The following is a 20,369-nucleotide window of genomic DNA, read 5'->3' as shown; positions in this document are numbered from 1 at the left end:
TAAAACATCAACCACTAATCTAAGCCGTTCTGCTTTGATCATTAATTTTCACCAATTTAATTCTTTTTTTTTTGTTTTCAATTTAAATATCTAAGTAAACATTACGATATTAAATATATTATATAACTGATGAAATTATGGATTTCAGTATTTTCTACAACTCCAAATAAAATAGACATTTGGCAATATCCTGGGTCTATAAGCACGAACAATCATTTGAAATGCATGAGCAACAACAACATTATTGATGTGAGAACAAATCTCCAATAAATGATTCCACTAAATCTAGTTAATGTTTCTAAAAACAGAGTGCTACTACTTTATGAGAACTTTAGTTTACTAAAACTGGAAATACTTTAGAGGGATTTAAAATTATATATATATATTTTCATCTATGTGTATAAAACAGCTAGGATATGAATAAATAAAGCTTGTTTGTTTGTTTGTTTTTTGAATTTCACGCAAAGCTACACGAGGGCTACCTGTGCTAGCCGTTCCTAATTTAGCAGTGTAAGACTAGAGGGAAGGCAGCTAGTCATCACCACCCACCTCCAACTATTGGGATACTCTTTTACCAACGAATAGTGGGATTGACCAACACATTATAACGCCTCCACGGCTGAAAGGGCGAGCATGTTTGGTGCGACGGGGATTCGAACCCGCAACCCTCAGATTACTGGTCGAACGTCTTAACCACCTGGCCATGCCGGTCTCACTTGTGAGACAAAAGTTAGTTCTGAAGTGCCATTTTTATACAACTAATTTTGGATGCGAAATTGACAATTTAAGAAGATTATGAGTAATGCCCGTCTTCACTTTATATGATTTTTGTCACAAAAGCTTGAAAATCATATTATTTCGTTAACATCGTAATTGTTGTTAATGTACCCAAAATAAAAAGCATTTTTTGTTTTTTGCTTTGCTCTATGTGATTATGTAGAAACGTGGGTAGAAGTGGTTCGAAAAACACAAGACAAAATGTCATCTATAATATCAAATAAGGTATTTAATGTTGTTTTGGCAACTTTCATAAATATATGTGTGTGTGTATATATATATTTTGTTATAACAAGGCCACATCGGGCTGGCTGCTGAGTTCACCAAGGGGAATCGAGCTCCTGAGTTTAGCGTTGTAAATCAGTAGACTTAACGCTGTACCAGCTGGGGTCTAAATCTATGCGATTAATGACTATACGTCAATAGAAATGGCCTATACAGATTATAAGGTGCTGGAAGTAGGTTTTGATTTTGGTTTTTTTATTGTACCTATTTGCAAGCCATTGTTCATTAAATACACTGCACAACAATATTTTTGAAAAGTTTTGCTTCCTGAAAGTTTTTGCTGATTGTGACAGGTACCTGGTGGGTATGCACAAATATAGTTTTGGTTTTGCTTCATCACGTAGGAACTCTGAGAAATAGACAGTTAACTGTTTACCGGCAATAACCGGTATAAAATTCAACATAATTAAAAGTGTTTTGCTCCTGATTTTCGTTTGTATTCACTGTCCGGTGCATCACGTTGCAGCGTCCAACAGTAGTCAGCAAGCATTGACGGATTCCAATTGCCCTAATATCGTTTTTCCATTGTAGCAATGTCCTGGTGAAACGGAAGATTTCTATAAAACGGTACGCGATGGGCAAATTTGGATGTGATTTTCGTGATCAGCAGCCAGAAATCTATAAGGAACACCCAACAGTGTTCAAGAAGCAAAAACTTTGTTGTGCAGTGTTATTTCTTTACTTCTTAATTAATTAGTATGTCAAAACGATTAATATCAGTTGAATGTCCTAGGGGTATGAGGTGCCGTATCTGATCCTTAAATACAACAATTTTGTAAAAAAGTTTCAGATAACAGACTTAATATTGAACTTATTTTAATATAAGATTAACTTGTACCTCTTAAACCGCACGAAAGTAAAAGAAAAAAGCCACAATAGTAATAATGACAAATATCTTTATATGCTTGGTTAATGTTAAACCGTGTAAGAGAAACCTTTATATACATATTTTTTGTTTTAACAGAATTAATAAAACTTTGTATGAGCAGCACGTATAAGAACATTTGGGCTCAAAGACAGAAATTATTCTATAAACAGCTCGCTACAGGTGATGTAGCATATATTTACAAGGTAATATTTAATAGTCGTGGTTAAGGCGCTCGAATCGTAACCCGAGGGTCGAGGGTTCGAATCCTCGTCGCACCAAACATGTTCGTCTTTTAAACCTTGGGGGCGTTACAACGTGACGGTCAATCCCACTATTCTTTGGTAAAAGAGTAGCCTAAATGTTGGCGGTAGGTGGTGATGACTAGCTGCTTTCTAGCTGTAGTCTTATAATGCTAAATTAGGGACGGCTAGTGCAGATAGCTCTAGTGTAGCTTTGCGCGAAATTCAAAAACAAATAAACAATATAAAGACTAAAATAACACCTACAAATTAATGTTGAACGTAAGCGACGCGTTTCAGCATTGGGGAAATAAAAAGCTCCGAAAAAAACAAGGAATAAAAGTCTGTGTATTAATAATATGAAAATATGCAGCTTGGAAACGGTAAACATTTTCAATACATTCACTTCATGCATTTAAAAAACATGACAATTTAATGCAAGTATGAAGCACGTTACTCATTGCGATAGCAATACTCTGATTGCCTATTTACGTCTGTTATATATTTGTGTGTATAGAAACAGATTGAATGCTGTTACTATCACACAAACCGAGAAGTATTTTGACAGAATAATAACTCACTTTAAAAACGAGCACTGAACATGTCATTAAAATGCATATTAGTTTTCTTTATTGGTATGAAGCTAACTCGCTGCTCAAGGTAACCGATTATTACAATCACTAATTATAAAAGAGTATTAACTTTTTATTACACAATCAAAGAGCTGATCCTATTAAAAGAAGCGTCTGACATGTAGACATATATCATTATTAAGGCAATTAGTCAAGGAAGAATTTATATTCGTGGGGAGAAAACTGCTTATCCCCTTCCCCCAAAAAAGTAGGTTTAAAAAGTATATCATTACATTGTTCTTTGTTGAGGAATTTAAAATGCAATAAAAATATTCAATCTTAAATAGTAGATTGTTATTTTCTCTTAAACAGTGGGCTCGGGTGTGGCCTAGTTGTTATGGTACCGATACTGTAAAAAGTATAAAGCAAACGAACAAATTCCTTTTCTAGCGAGTTTGTAACTGACTTACAAATTTGATTACAAAAGGTATTTAGAAATGACTTCACTAGATGGCGACATATAAGAGTCAAAGTTTTTTCCTTTCGTTTCGGGACTTTCGATGCGAATACCTGAGTTACAACCTCAATAACTTCTTGGTAAAATATTTTCTCGCTTTTACTGACGTTAAGTAAATGTATATAATATTTAGTTAATATTTATATATCTATATTCATCGATTTCATTTATCTAATCTGCCTATATTATAAACAACAAACAATTCACTATAGACCAATGTCATTGATTAAATATTATGTTCACAGTTCAAACCATAATCAGATTATTTCCCAGTCTGGATAAATCTATCATTGCTGAGAAGTTTGTGCGTGACCTAGTTACTATCGTGAGGTCACGAGTTTGGGTGCGTGTTACGTATTATAATTTATTTGGGACGAGACTTCGATATATTATGTTATGTACGTTACGCATTACGATTTTAAACAACCGGAAATTTTAATTTAGAAGTTAACTGAATTTCGATATGTATCAAATCTATGATAATTGCTAACAAAATTGATGCACATATTTTTATTTCTTAACACAAATATATTTTAATATCAAGATACTATAATGGAACTCTTGCTTATATGATATTAAAAAACCTTTTTATTACACGATGTGTAACCCCCAATTTTGCGAAATTTTTATTCTGTGTGCACGTAACTTTGCAATAGGGATTACGATTTTCCCGTTTTGTCTCTGTTTTCTATCAAGGAGAACTTTATTTTTCTGCATTCTCAGGGTGCAGATATGACATCATGAAAACGTCACACGTGGATGTAATGCACTGGCGCCACCTATATAAATATATTAGTATTGTCTTGATTTTTGATGACGAGAAACCCTCTTGAAATAAAACTGTATCTCAGAAGCACTATAAATATTTTGTTTTTGCTTCTTGTATTCGTCTGTGGACCGCAGTTTTGAAACTGTGTAGATATGAAGGTGAAATGTTGTTATAATGCACTTTTATGTTAGTAAATCCCTGGTCTATACATTGGTGAAATACTCGGTGTTTTCAAGATCGAACTAAAGACCGTAATGCTGGTGATCAGAAACTAAATCGAACTTTCGTTCATGTTGCACTGATGTCAAATATTTTTGGTCTCTACTTCACTTCACGGCAGAATAATTAAGTTTGAATATGCCAACAGTTGTTATGAAATGTCTTCGAGACTTTGCTCCTTACTTAATTATTACATGGCAGTATTTCGGGCTGAGTTTAAGGTTCAAAAGTCCATTTACAGCGAATGACGTCATGGATGCTTAAATGTCAATAAAAACCCGATTACACTATATTTACTATAATTTTAAAATGATTGGCTTGTATCGCAAACATTGTGCTGTGATATATTGAAATATTTTTACTTAGTTTTGCGAATTAAAATTTAAATGTACTAAATAATGATTAGTGAAAACCCAAGATACCCAACAGTACGACTCGGATTATTCAGCACAGCCTACAACCGATTTTGACAGTATAAGCACTTCATTTATTTAACGTACCAGCTTGGTGGTTAGAACGCTCAACTCACACTCAACGGGTTCGAATCCTGTCGCCAAATATGTTTGCCCCTTTTAGCTATGATTGCCAATCTCACTTTTAGTTTATAAAGGTTTGTTTGTTTAGAATTCAACACAAGGCTACGCAATGAGATATCTGTGCTCTACCTACCACGGGTGTCGAAACCTGGTTTCTAGCGGTGTGAATCCACAGACATACCGCTGTGCTACTGGGAGCAGTTCGTAAAGGAGTAGATCGAAGCCTAGCAGTAGGTGGTATTGGCTAGCTTTCATGTAGCTATGCGCGAAATTCAAAAAACAAACAAATTATGTTCTCAAATGGGAAAATTTGTGTTGTTTTTCTAGTGTAAGACTACGCAATTAGTTATTTCCAATTGCTCATCGCAGGGAATCGAACCCCAAAGTTGTACCTCTAAACTTAGAGTTCACACACCGAGGAACAGATTAAAACGAAAGATGGGAAAATAATTCACAATAAATTGAGTGATATATTTTAAAATTAAATAACATATGGTAAATTGCCTTCCACATATTTATTTTTGTTGTTGTTTTTTTTTACCAGTAGTGTCTTTCGTCCGAAATCAAAGCTGGAAAATCGTAGGTCTTAAATTATTCATTTATCATACTTGTTTGGCAGAATAACCCTTTCGATTTACTAAGAAAATGTGTCCACACGATGATGAATAAACATAGATAAAGCTTAATATTTGAATGAGTTTCGAATTCAGATACACCTATCAAATAATAAGTGTAACTTGTATAACATAGTCTGAAACTGTATATTTGCGAAATTAGTCAAAATAATGCAATATTCATTTGCAGCAGAAAGGGAATAGTTTAAGAATGCTCATTTCTACTAAAATCAGAGGTTCGATTCCTCTCGGAGGGCTCAGATGTGGCTTTGCAATAAGAAAATACACACACTCTTTTTGTTGTTTGCGTAACGCTTGTTACAGAACTAAACAAAATGTTGGAATTAACTTTGTTAATCTAGATCTTGGGAAATGAGAAAGAGCCTAAGACGATCTTGATTTTTTAGTAAGAATGCCTGAAAATAAGTTTTATGGTTCACTGTTTATACAGTTCATTATTATGCACCAAAATACTGCTTTGAAATAATTATGAAAACGTTTTCAATATCAAAGGTTATTTAAACGTATTCCTTATGCTATACAGATAAAATACAAACAGTCTTCATCTGAGCTGTTATTTAGCACATTACATCTTTAATCATTTAAACTTATTATTAGAATTTTTTAAAACATACAAAATAATCTTTCCAGCTTCTCAAACGTAGTTGGAAAAGTGGTCTTTCAGAGTTACGTTAGAAGTTAAATAATCAAACGTATTTTGGAATATGGTCTTCTAGAATTACACAAAGGTTAAATGATCAAATGTACTCAGGAACGTGGTCTTCTAGAATAACCTGAGAAGTTAAATGGCTAAACGTAGCTGGAAACATGGTTTTATAGATTTACGTAAGAGGTTAGGTGGTCAAACGAGTTAAAATATGGTCTAGGAGATTGACGTGAGAGGTTAGATTGTCAAACGTAGTTGTAAACATGGTTTATATATTTACATGAGAGTTTAGAGGATCATACGTGGTTGGAAACATTGTTTTATAGATTTACACGAGAGATTAGTTGGTCAAACGCACTTCGAAACATGGTTTTATAGATTTCCATGACAAATTACATTATCAAACGTAGTCATAGCTATTAAACTGTGATGGTATTCACAGTGAAAAAAATCCGAACAGTTTCAGTCTTCTTACTTGTTTTCTAATACACATGTATGTAGTATAGTCCTAGGCCTAATTTTCCACCAGAATGTTAAAGGTTAAAAACCCCACGATTTTGGACTAACACGCCAAAATTGTCGGCTGCCTGGCGTCATGAAATGATTTGCTAGAATAAATTACATCCCTCATAAATGTAATAAAGCCTCCTGTTGCTGTTTTTTTTTCTAGTATATTATCTCCAGGCGTAGATCTTTTGCGCTGTACGTGATGAAGATTTAGGGTTAACACAAACCTATCAAGTGAGGTAAATTACTGCCACCTGGTACGTTTTTACTAAATATTATGTTATACCATGTCCCTAATGATATTGTTTTCTTTACAAAATGAAAGATGATGGTGTATTTCATTGCATAATAAATTACAATTGTACAGAAAAGAAGTATTATATTTTGTGGTATGTCTAGCACTCAGAAGTAATATATTAAAATACACTGGAGATAAAAGTTATTTTTGTGTACTTTGGCATGTAAGAACACTATACTTTTATCTTTCGTCTGTTTGTTTCGCACAAAGCTACTCGAGGCTATCTGTGCTAGCCGTCCCTAATTTAGCAGTGTAAGACTAGAGGGAAGGCAGCTAGTCATCACCACCCACCGCCAACTCTTGGGCTACTCTTTTACCAACGAATAGTGGGATTGACCGTCACATTATAACGCCCCCACGGCTGGGAGGGCGAGCATGTTTAGCGCGACGCGGGCGCGAACCCGCGACCCTCGGATTGTGAGTCGCACGCCTTACGCGCTAGGCCATGCCGGGCCCTTACCTTCATCAAAGTTTGTTTCAAGTACAAAAATTTCTCTACATATGGCATATGTTGCCTCAAAAAATGAATCGCAAAGTTGCTCACAATAAGGTTTTCCACTTTTATTCGCAAATTATAAATGTCATAATGGTTTACATATAATTAATGTAGAATGAAATCAAAATTTAAATTTTATTTAATTCAATAAATACGATTTTTTTATCGAAATGAACTAGTGCATCGACAGTAACATTGAGCATAAAAAATGTATAGGATGATTTGTCACTTTTAAATATTGGTGCATAATAACGTAGAAAAAAACTTACTGATTTAAGTTCCACATTCTTTTCATCCCTTTAAATAACTTTGTCAAGTGGAATTACAACCTTCTTCCCCCAAAAAAAGAGAGTTTGGAAACAGAAACTATAATGTGAGAAAATCATACAGGTATTGTTCTTAAGATTTCCTTCAAAAATACTGTCTAGATGCAGCTATTAATTCAGTTTACTTACCTGTTATATAATTCCTTTAAGACACATTGTACTCGTACATTATATGCAACACGTTTTGTTTCTTTCCGCAATAAAAAGTAAAATTATTTAATATAACCTACAACTAACTAGTTTCAACACGTTTACCGAAATTAGTTGGGTCTAAGTTATTTTAAATAATTTTACTTATTATTGTGCCAGAGAACGTCGATTTTTAATTGTTACTCTTAATATACTTGTTATATGTTGATACACAAATTTTTAACCATCAGGATGCTCTTAAGGAGCAATTTGTTTTCTTTTGTTGCCGGGCCCCTAAGGAGTAATATTTATACAATTTATATAGAGTATGAACGGTAATAAACGAAAAGATAAATGGGTCTTCAAGAAGTAACACAGTGTCTTGTTGTATTAAAGAGCCTATTATGCCAAAGTCAGATGTTAGAAATTATAAGATTGTTCGAAAAATAAGGGCGGAATTAAAATTTTAACTCTAATAAGAAATAAAAAATTCAGAAGCAACTTTATCAATCAAAATAGGATCGTAGTGAATATATACACTTTTGCCAATGAGATACAATATTATTTATGCCATGATGACAAAACCCTGAAGTCCTAGAACTAAAAAAATATTTAAAGCCATTCTTTGCTGTTGCTCTGTTGTTGAATCTTTTGTCCTGTAAAAAAGTTGTCCAAATGCTTGAAAAAGTGGTAGTGGGTGGGTGACAGATCTGGGGAGTAAGGAGGATGAAACAATGTTTTACAGCCAAATAGCGTGGAGCTTCTGCAGCGTCATTTGAGCAACGTGTGGCCGAGCATTATCATGAAGCAAGATTGGTACTCTTTGATTGACTAATGCTGGTATTGTTTCACGCAACTTTCTATAAATTTATTTCCAATTCTTGATGGTAAACCTACGCAGTAATATTTTGGCCCTGGTTGAACAAGATATAATGGATAATACCAGCCACAGACCACTATACAGTGACCATAATCTTCTGTTGGTGCAACTTTGGCTTTAGAAAGTGTTTTGGAGCCTTGTTATAGTTGAGCCATTGTGCAAATTGCTTTGTATTGTCGTAGAGGATCCACTTTTTGTCGAAAGTGACAATTTGATCAAGAAATAGGCCATTTCTGTTGCACAAAACCAGCATAGAGCACATGGAACCCACTTGTCAAGGTTTTTCATTTTTTTAATTTGCTCCAGATGATCCAAAATTGTGAAAATGCCAACATCCAATTCTTTTTGTGTGCCATTTTTCGAACAGTTTGGCGCAAATTTCTTTTCATTTGATCATTTTCAACAATACAAAAACGTCTTCTGCCTCCCTTATCTTCAAGACTTACATCTCAATTACAAAACCTTTCGAACCAACTCTGAGCTGTACATTCGGCGGTTATTCCTTTGCCCTATGCCTGGTTGATATTGTGAGTTGTTTGTGACGTATTGTGACCAAGTTTTAATTCATGCAAAAATTGATGTACAATTTTTTACCTCATTAATTCTGAGGGTCTGAAATATTGGAAATGAAGTTGTAGAAGAGAATAAAAGCACTAATGAATAAAAGAAAGTTTTAGTTTTTCAAAGGTATATATGAAGTTGTAAAAAGACAGGTTTCTTATCCTTAAAAATGACTAAAATTTTTGTATAAAAATCCGCCGTTATTTTTCGAACAACCTAATAAATGATGGTTAAACTGTTTGGCAGTAGGGTTAAAAAGTCCCATATGGAGATGGTTGTGACTCATCGTATGGCACTTATTTACTCTACATCTATGATATCTAGCATACTAGGTTCCATGATGTCCGATAGTGACTGGATGTTCCAGGTGGTTGATAAAATCTGGGTTCCATGGTGGCTGATAGTCGCTAGTGCTCTTTAAGTCTAACATTTAATAGTTTTCGTTTTTGTCTCTCCGGCTTTTGTTAGCCATATTCATAATTTGTTCTGCATACAACAATCTTTTGTTCAAGGAATGTTTTGATTTTTGTTGAGAATTGTGTTTATTAGAAATTTGGAGGATTTTTTTAATGAAACTTTGGCACGTGTCTTTTAACGTAGTTGGTATTGAGGTTAAAAGGTAACAGATCAGCATGGATATTCAGAATAATGTGTTTGTTAGAAAGTTCGCAAAACTTATAATTTTTTAGTTTTAACCACTCGTACAGTGGTGTATTGTCTGTTATTCAGTCAGTAGACACTAAAATGACATCACATAAGAGAGCTTGATGTTGCAGTTTGTACGTCGTGACTTTAGTACAACATGTGCATGCTATAAATCACAAGAAACATTATTCACTCTGTAGGTTTGCAACAAAACAAGACACATGATCTTCAAAAGCAGGAAAGTATTCACTCTGTAGGTTTGCAATAGAACAAGACACATGATCTACAAAAGCAGGAAGTATAAATATTTGTCACTTTTGAGTTTGGTTTTATTTACTCTTGAAAAAGAACATTTTCGGGGAGACTTTGCAAAAATACATCAAGTTTTAACGCATGTTTCAATTAAATTTGTGGATTAAATGTCTTCATGCTATTTATGAAGCTACTGGAACCAGCTGCGCCATCTCGAAAAAAATGTTCGCAAATCAATGTCTCGGACTTCTAAGTTACTGATTTCAATTGTGGGCGCGTTATACAAATAGTTGGTAGTCTGTTAAGCGTACGGTGTGAGTGACTGACATTGCTAACTGGTTATCCTCCTTCTAATTAGTAGGGTAAAATTAGGGACCACCACATGTGATAAATTTTAAGATCTCTGATTTGTTTCACTTAGGCGCTGTTCAGGTCTGTGTGTGTGTTTTCTTATAGCAAAGCCACATAAAGCTATCAGCTGAGTCCACCGAGAGGATTCGAACCGCCTGATTTTAGTATTGTAAATCCGTAGACTTACCGCTGTATCAGCGGGAGACTGTTCAGGTCGAAAATACCAAATTTATGTGTTTGTGTTTTTCTTATAGCAAAGCCACATCGGGCTATCTGCTGTGCCAACTGAGGGGAATCAAACCTCTGATTTTAGAGTTTTATTTCTGCAGACTTATTACTGTTCCAGCGTGGGACAAAATACCAAATAGTACTCTAACTACTTTGAACCAACAACTATTCAGTCGTTTCTCATGTAAACAGATAACTGAATAAAACATGTAGATGATATTCTGTGTGCTTGGGAACCCGGACATAGCCCTATTGTACCGAACTGTGGCCTTGGTAGTCCATTATTTACGTTCAGTTTAAGTAATATCTCACTCCTCAATTTCGAGTTGTGAAAGTCTTACTGGTACGACAGCTAATCTTACTATTCGATAAGAGCAGCGCTAGTGTCAGCGATAAGTGCTGTTGACTAGCTGTCCTCATTCTAGTCTATCAGTTAAAAGTTATGTTTAGACGAATGTCTGAAGCAAACCAGTCAAATTAAACTCTATATTTGAACACGTGGTCACTAAAGATTGGAAAAGTTTCAGTCGCATCCAAATGACAAGAAACATTTATTACAAATTTGAAAAGGAAAACTAACAGCTGAAAATGGCCATTGTCTCCTTTTCGTCAGTGTTACTGAATATCTTATAACAAGTAAAAGAAGACCCGCATCTAAGTTATACCAAGAATCAACATTTGAACGAAGGGGAGACATTAAGACGAATTATGATAAAGTATGGCTACAGATGGTCTTTTAAAATATAGTCAACTTTGATGATAAACCTTATCAAACTGAATTTACTGGACAAGATCTGACAACCATTTTACAGGCTGGGCCCAGCATGATCAACTCGTTAAGGCACTCAACTCGTAATCTGAGGATCACGGGTCGAATCCCCGTCACACCAAAAATGCTGATGACTAGCTGCCTTCCCTTTAGTCTTACACTGCTAAATTAGGGACGTCTAGCAAAGATAGTCCTTGTGTAGCTTTGCGCGAAATTCAAAGCAAACCAAACCAGCTCACTAAACAAATATTTATGTATTGCCACAAAGTTATACCACCATTAGTGAGTAAATTTCTATCGAAAGTGAAAATATTATTTGTGAACTTATGTCTATAACTATATGCAAATAATAGTAGCTTGAAGTTAACTTTAAGGAAGAAATAACCTAATTTTTTACGGTTGCATGTACTGTACTTCACAATATTTTCACGAACAATTCAAAAGAACTATCCTGAAGACAGAACATTACATTACAGCAACATTTCAATATTAAAATGTACATTGAGAAAAAAATTACTTATTTTTCTAGAGTCAGCCAATGTCTTTACACCAAAATTTGTTGAATATTAAAATTAAGTTTAATCTGAAAAATTCCAAAAAGATGGTTTTTGACATATATTTTACAGACAACACTGACATAAGTTTTCGTTTTGTTACTAATAAAGAGAAATACAAGATTCTGAAATCTCCATACTAGTTACTACTACTAAGATAGTAGATACTAAGATACACTGATAGATACTGAAGTCACATTCTCAGCACAATTAATTAAGCAAGTGGTAACCTTTTAGGATTCTTTTATCAGCTTTTTATGTTTAGTTTTCTTACAGTTTATCGTTAACTTACCACTTGAATTCACTTTTCGCAGCCCCAACTCTAAAAGGGTGAGAGAAATTCCTTTCTTTTTAGCCATTAAAATGTCCAAAATATTTCACTTCAAATTTTTTTCAAACCGGATTGGATAGTTTGTTTTCTTTTTCAACAAAAATGTCCCCGACTGGCTTGTGAAGAGGAGGGGACTGTTAAGATATAATAATGGGCTTATAAGTAGTAAAGTGTTATATTTTTGATTGCTTGTTAAATTTCAGTTTTTGAGATTTCTTTCCTGGGACTTAAGGTTAAAATCTTGGCAGAATAAGTAATAATTTATCCTTATAATCTCTTGGTCTTACCCTCAAACGCGTGTATGAACTATGGTTAAATTAACCACTACAAACCTAAATTTTTTATTGTAATTGCATATTTTTCTCAAGAAACACAAACGCACGTATGTGTTTGTATCTTGACGAGGGGATATATAGTTTAATTAAGTGTTTTCGAAGGTTCCTGCAAAAATTAACCGAGTTTGTGAGAAAAACTAAGAGAGCCATTGAACACGTTAACAAGGATAACGTGTGTGTGTGTGTGTTTTGGTGGGGAAAGGACAACTTGTCCAGCAAGGTACCAATAATTGTGCCCTTCTTCCTACATAACTGTCTTCACATTTGGTATGAAGCTGAAGAGCACGCGACTGATACAAGTTTATTGAGATCATGATACAAGAACTTCTGTTCTAGTGGCTGTAATAAGGTCTTATTCTCATCAAACGAGACAAGCAGCCATGAACGTGAAATGTTATTGTGTGAAAGATTTTTACTTCACCAGCACAGACTTAGAAGAACAGCTCAATCATATCGGGAAAAGTTGACCAAAATTTTAAGATGTTTTAGCGCAAAAGAAACTTCCCAGAAGTTATTTCAGTACTGAACAACTAGAGCGTTCGAATACCAATGATAATGCGAAAAGCAAACAAACAACAGTTATATTGAATAATAATGATTGTAATCTAGTTCTTCACTAACCAAACCATCTTATTTTTGAAAAGTATGATGGTGTATCTGTAGTCCTCAGGGTGGGGCTCGTAAATACTTAACCGACTGGTGGGAGTTACGCGCATGCTAATATATAATGTTTGTGTGGAGGTGACCAATCACTTTCGTCTGGATGTGGTCCAGATTCTTGCAGACTCACATAATACAGCACCTATTAACGTTAACCTAAAATATATACTTTATCACACAAAACGCATTTCTGCTGACTTTAAACATTCGGGCCTTACCAACAATGTGAGTTTGATGTTTTATTGTACTTCTTTCGGATTTTATAAATACAGAGAAGAGTTTTTAACTGGAGAAGTTTACATGACTGACAGGTACTGTACGTTTAGCTTGAACTGTTAATCACCTAAGGTTAACAATGTGCAAAGAATAACTGTACTCAGGTTACATTTTTTTCAATTTAAATAACTGGTGCTTAACTCATGTTGCTTTTTGTTTAATACAAGTAACTGATACTTAAATCACGTTGCCTTATGTTTAATATAAGTAACTGATACTTAAATCACGTTGTCTTATGTTTAATTTAAGTAACTGATACTTAAATCACGTTGTCTTATGTTTAATATAAGTAACTGATACTTAAATTACGTTGCCTTATGTTTAATATAAGTAACTGATACTTAAATTACGTTGTCTTATGTTTAATATAAGAGCTGATACTTAAAATTATATTTAATTTTGCTTGACATAAATAGCTGATATTTAATTTATGTTACATTCTGTTTATAAATAAATAGCTAATAATTAATTGATATCACATTATGTTTAATATAAATAGTTGGCATTTAATCGATGTTACATTCTCTTTAACATACATAACTGATACTTAATTCATGTTTGATAACTAACATTTAACTCATATTATACTCTGTCAAGTATATATGTTTCGCACATTAATGGAAGTTACAAATTCAATAATTACCCATTTTAATCAAACTAAATATATATGTGTATATTTATAAGCAAAGTCTGGGGTCTATGTAACTACGTCAGAAATCACCTAGCATTTTAGGATTATTACCTTATACTGTATTATTTTCAGAAAATACCTATGTTTAAGATAAGCCAGTTATATAGTATAACGACTCAGCAAAAAACCATCAGATTGCAAATATTACCCTACTCTAATTAAAATGTTACGAAGACTGAAAATCCATCAGGAAACATAAGGTAACATACTTAAATATTTACCTACTATAACAAATATGCCATAACAACTCAGTAAACAATGCATTATATGACATAAGCTAATGTATTTCACCAATTTTATCCTAACGAATAACCCCCTAGTGGCACAGCGGTATGTTTGAGGACTTACAACGCTAAAAACCGGGCTTCGATACCTGTGGTGAGCGGATCACATATAGACCATTGTGTAGCTTTGTGCTTAATTCAAAACACCCTCACGAATGTGCTAACGATACTCACAGCAACGTTTACTTCTGTTCTGACCCTGAATTCAATGCAAACAATTTTTTGACATTAGGCTACTTAAAAACAAAGAATGACTGACTGACAAATAATCTGTTATCATTCAAACAATATCTGTTCTAATCTTATAAAATTATGCATATCTTAAAAAAGCAGAAGAGTAATAAACAGATATATTACTCAATAAGTTAGATACTGACTTAAATAACAGCGTTATACATACATATATGTTTGCTTGTTTTTTTAATTTAGCGCAAAGCTACTCGAGGGCTACCTGCGCTAGCCGTCCCTAATTTAGCAGTGTAATACTAGAGGGAAGCCAGCTGGTCATCATCACCAACTGCCAACTCCAGGGCTACTCTTTTACCAACGAATAGTGAGATTGACTGTCACGTTATAACGCCCCACGGCTAAAAGGGCAAGCATGTTTGATGCGACGGAGATTCGAACCTGCGACACTAAGATCACGAATCCTTATACATATGTGTAATATTAATACTCAACAGTCAAGTAGAATAAAATAAAACCAACCAACAGTGTCAAAAACAACAAATCCAAAGCTTTGAGTAATGATATTTTTTTATAAACAAAAAGAAGCTCAAAAAAGGTAAAAAACGCTGCACAAATCAAACGGATCCCCAGGGTACAGGCTATACTGTGGTATATAAAATGTACACAAGGTTTTTGAGGTAGCTGAAAAGTAGGACATACACTGCGGTGGGGATGCACTTTTTTACTTACCGTTTATCCTACTTGTCCTCAAAGTGGTAGTACCTTATTATTATAACCTTTTATTTTTTTTCCTGTTTACTTTGGAGAGCTGTATCTTTCCACTATTGTTTGCAGGCAGTGAAGGGTGATATTAAATGTGGGACGCTGTGGGCTTGAGCACCCACATCTCGCTCTCTTAATTTGTATTTCAACTGACTAGTTTGTTATTTAATTATGTTATTGTTATACATGAATTTTTTCACGTGAGACTGGCGAACGGAGGTTTAAGACTGATAGACTGGTGTTTTGATTCCCGTGGTTGACAGAGCACAAAGTATCCCATTGTATACTTTTATTCTGAACAAAAACCACAGACGCTTTAATAATTAAGACTGCAATATTCACAACTCTGTTTCATCTTAATTATTTGTACGTTATAATTTTGTTTGTTTTACTCTGCTGTGGCATCCGCCTTCTAGAAGATTCTTTCAAACCTTAAATTTTCAGGGTTTACCGCACATAATTTTTAACGTGACAATTTTTATTGCTGCACATACAACTCTTTTGTAGGTTTCCGTGAACACTCTTAGCACTAAACAATTATAATTGCCAATTCTTAAAGGCGCTGAATAGATTGTTTTAATTTTACAATTCATGTTGCTAAATAATAATCTACGTCCTTTTTGTTTAAATTCATAATTCTGATTTTGCTAATTTTAAATTTATTCTGAGCTACTTCCTTGTTATGCATCTCACTCAGAGCTATTTATAACACAAAAACTTCACTTGTTTAGTGTTATCATGTGTTTTCTTTACTTTAATATATTGTGTTTTTTACGTTTTTACTGAGAATGGCGCTTGTGCCTGTTTCATTTCTGAAAGATACTGTTCCCACAGTACAGTTTTAAACGCTTTAATTAAATACTGTGAGAACTTTTCAATGGATTGTTCACCAATGACTGACACGTGTTAATGTATCTGATAATATTCCAAATACTGATGTTGTGGTCTAGAAAAAAAAACACCTACAAAAAACTTACTATTTAGCTATGATAGTGCTGAAAACAGGTTTTACCTAATAACAGATTCCTTTATTTGCAAACAGGTATCACCAGCACCTTTGAACCAATCTAACAAGAAGAAAGTAACTCTAATGGATATGCCCAAAGGAAGTGGGTAGTTTGACAGACGTACCCTCCCCCCTTCTCAAACCAGCCATGTCATCGCTGATCAACACCTCAGATGATTGTGATGGAAATAGAAATACACCTTCAATAAAAATTTATTTTCAATCATACTGTAAGTGTAGTAATTAAGCCTTATTTGGGAATAAAATAAAATGAATAATGCACGTCAAATGTTTCATTACGTAAGGGTTGTTTTAGCAAATAAATGAATGTTCTAGCCATCTGTTATTACTAGAACTGGAAGAAGTGTGCCGTATGTTACACATCTGTATAGAAGACCATGACTGTCGAATATTTACAGCCTTAATAACGATTATTTCAAAATATTTTTTGTTCTATTTCATCAAATAGCTCTGATAATGGCATACGAGGTTTCAGAGTTCGATCAGGAAGATTTTAATATTTACTTAAACATTGGTCCTTTTATCTTGGATGAAAAATCTGACTTGAGTAAAGAGAAAGACAAAGGAGTCAATCATTTGCAATCCAGTTTCACGGAAGAAACTGAATCAGGAGAAACACACTTATTGCAAACTTTCAGCAATGCTTCTATGAACTCACTCGGGAGTGGGAGAAGGTTAATTGATGAACCCAGTGTTTCAAGTTGTGAAGTATTCTCATCAGAATATAATCTCAGACCACGTGCTACCTTCAAACTGTTGGAGACAGAAGCTAAAAAATACTACAAAAAAGTGCCTAAACCAAGACCTAAACCACCACCTTTAAGCAAGTATCGACGAAAAACAGCTAACTCGCGCGAACGATCCCGGATGAACGACATTAATGAAGCATTCGATAGATTAAGAAAAGTAGTACCTAGTTTTTACGTCAGTGTAGGTGGAAAAAATTCCAAGTTAACAAAAATTACCACTCTCCGACTAGCTGTGAACTATATTGCAGCTTTGATGACGCTTCTTCAATCGGCAGACCAAGCGTAAAATAAGTCATTGTCGAATTCAGAGCTGTATTCTGCTTCGATGTTTCCAAAAGATGCTGAAATTGATTGAAGAAAGAACATTCCATTAAGTGATAAACTAGTGAGGACTGAACAATGAACAATACATTCCGTGCTATGTAAAAATACAAGAGTGATTTTGTCTTGTAGGACTAAACAAAACGTCTGTGTACCACTGTTGATTAAAATCTATTTTAACGAAAACATCTACTGAACATCGTTCATTTCAATTCTAGCTCAGTGACGACATCTCTCTAACAACATATATTACAATATAGATCAACGACATCTGAGACATGTATTTAAAATGAAATCCCAACCAAATGGTAACCTCAACGTATAAAATAGGTTAAAAACTAACTTAATAACCACTTTATTTGGAAAGTGTAAAATAAAACCAACTTTGGCGACGACCTCGACGCTGCCTTAATTCTATAACTGAAACGCTTCTTAAATAACAAAACTCTGAAGTTTGCATTGGTTCAATGGTTATGTAAAACTGGATTTTATTCGAGATAGATTACTTCGAACAATACAATAAGGAATTTAAACCGTGGGTACATTATACACACTTTTGTCGTCAGCTTCATTTCATCTTTTTAACTAGCCGCCATATTGTATTACCTTTGTAGCAACCATGTGTATAATAAAATTCCTAAAAGAAAAATTGAAACCTGAGCGTACATATCTCTCTCAGAGCAAATATAAATAATACTGATTGTCTTATCGATTGTATTACAAAACCGGTCGCTGTAGTTCCTGAAACTCTTGTATATATGAGTAGTATCTTGAAAAAATGATTGTGATAAAGTGTAATTAATATGGCTGATGTGATTTTTTATCTTACATGTTAACTCAGACTTGAGTAGCTACATGGAAATAAAACATCGAAAGTATGTGGAATTCACTAACAATATTAGAAGCTTAAGTTCTGTTTAATTTCTGGCCAGAATATTTTATTATTACGAACTAGAAAGGTAATAACATTCGAATAATCACTTTAAGCATTTACGTGAAGCTTGAAGTAACACAATTTAAATTAAATGGAAAAAAAATTAATGTATGTGAAATTCATTAAAGATACGAGATATTAAAGATTTGTTCAGTTTCTAGAAAGTGTTTAAAATTTGATTTGACGCATAAATAAATGCTAGTAAATAAGTTATTGAATAATGTCTCTAGAAAACCGCACAATAAACTCGACTTACTTTGTCCACCGTGTGGAATCAGACCCTGGAATCCAATGTTGTTGGCCCATAAACCTATTGCTAACTCATTGGGGAACCAAAAATACTCTACTCAAAATTATGAATAAAAAAATCTGGTGTATTACACGAGTACAATATTTGTCTAACAATTATTTGATAATTTTTACCGTTGTTTTCGTAGTTAACTTTTACCCAAAACACAACTTTATTTTTTTTTTTCCAGAAATTAGTCATATTTAAGGCTCCAAGTATCTTTTAAAACAAAGAACTAATTTAAATAGTGTTAGTTCAAGTTACAGTATAATGTATCTAGTATGAAGTGGCCAGGTGGTTAAGGAACTAGAGGCGCAATCTGAGGGTCGCGAGTACAAAACCCCTTTCTACCAAACATGCTTTTCCATTTTACCTGTGAAGGCGTTAAAAAGTTACGGTCAATCCCACTATTCGTTGTTAAAAGAGCTGCCTACGAGTTGGCGATGGGTGATAACATGTTGATTTCCTACTAGACTTTCATTAGTAAGTTACAGACGGCTAGTACAAATATTGTTTATGTAATTTTGCGCGAAATTAAAACCAAATCGAGAAAATGCATGATCATGAATATTTGATAAACAAAATTCAATCAAACTCTATCGCGTTCACCATGTCCACCTGTCAAAGGTCTTAGATTACTTTAAAGTTAATTATTTTTAAGTCAATATTGTTTCACAACAAACAGATGCACCTATCGAAAGCGTTAGAGTTTCTTTGGACTAGATTATTTTTAAATCAATAAACAAACATTACACAGCAATATATCATAGAGTTTCTTTAAATTTGATTGAGTTTCTTTGAATTTGATTACTTCTAAATCAGTAATATTCTTATAACAAACATTACATAAAAAAAACCTACTTGTCAAAGGTGCGAGTGTTTCATCGTTTGTTTCTTGAATTTGATTATATTTAAGTCACTAATATTCTCACAATAAACTGACCCACCTATCGAAAGCGATAAGGTTGTATGGCGTTTCGTTTAACCTAGTTGTCTGTAATAAGAATAATGCCAAGATTATTCAGAGATAGTTTGACATTCTGACTTTATTAACTTAATAAAATGAAACGATAACTGTCTTATATTTTAGGTAAAACTTGCCTCGTACATGAAGTACTTGTAATGGGGTAACTGACACAGTTATAGTTACGGGTTAACCCCATATGAGCACAGATTTCTAACTTCAACCTTATATGATGTTTTAATTGTTATAAGAAAACTTTGAATTAGATCATCTGTGTATTGAAATCTATCTGTTTTTTATCTTATTTAAAAATAAATACAACTCTTTACTCTACAGTGCTTTACATAAATATTCACTCCTACCATTAAGAACAAATTTTGATGAAATACAAATAATAAAAATAATTTTTAATTAACTTGTTCTTATTCCAAACTCTAATTATCAAGTTTCACATTGTTGTGTATGAAAGAGTTTGAATGTTAGCAAAACCTGCGAAAA

General features: G+C 33.7%; 1 protein-coding gene across 3 annotated transcripts; it reads left to right on the top strand.

The window, feature by feature from the left end:
• Positions 1-13,056: 13,056 nt before the first annotated feature.
• LOC143229772 (uncharacterized) lies at positions 13,057-18,412 on the top strand. 3 transcript variants are annotated; one of them, XM_076462524.1, is made up of 2 exons: positions 13,057-13,610; positions 16,630-18,412. In XM_076462524.1, the coding sequence occupies exon 2, from the start codon at positions 17,071-17,073 to the stop codon at positions 17,647-17,649; it is 579 nt and encodes a 192-aa protein (XP_076318639.1). In that variant the 5' UTR covers positions 13,057-13,610; positions 16,630-17,070; the 3' UTR covers positions 17,650-18,412. The 3 variants fall into 3 exon arrangements, with proteins under 3 accessions (XP_076318639.1, XP_076318638.1, XP_076318640.1); XM_076462523.1 differs by having other exon boundaries at positions 13,057-13,696; XM_076462525.1 differs by lacking the exon at positions 13,057-13,610 and adding an exon at positions 14,412-14,552.
• The last annotated feature ends 1,957 nt before the right edge of the window (positions 18,413-20,369 follow it).

The sequence above is a fragment of the Tachypleus tridentatus genome, chromosome 10 (genome assembly GCF_004210375.1).
Source record: "Tachypleus tridentatus isolate NWPU-2018 chromosome 10, ASM421037v1, whole genome shotgun sequence".
Lineage (NCBI taxonomy): Eukaryota > Metazoa > Arthropoda > Merostomata > Xiphosura > Limulidae > Tachypleus > Tachypleus tridentatus.
Note: the sequence above shows the minus strand (reverse complement) of the source record. Positions and strands in the feature narration are given on the sequence as shown.

What these genes read in the sequence shown, in the direction of transcription:
- LOC143229772 (XM_076462524.1), top strand. Translation starts at nt 17,071, where the DNA reads ATGGCATACGAGGTTTCAGAGTTCGATCAGGAAGATTTTAATATTTAC.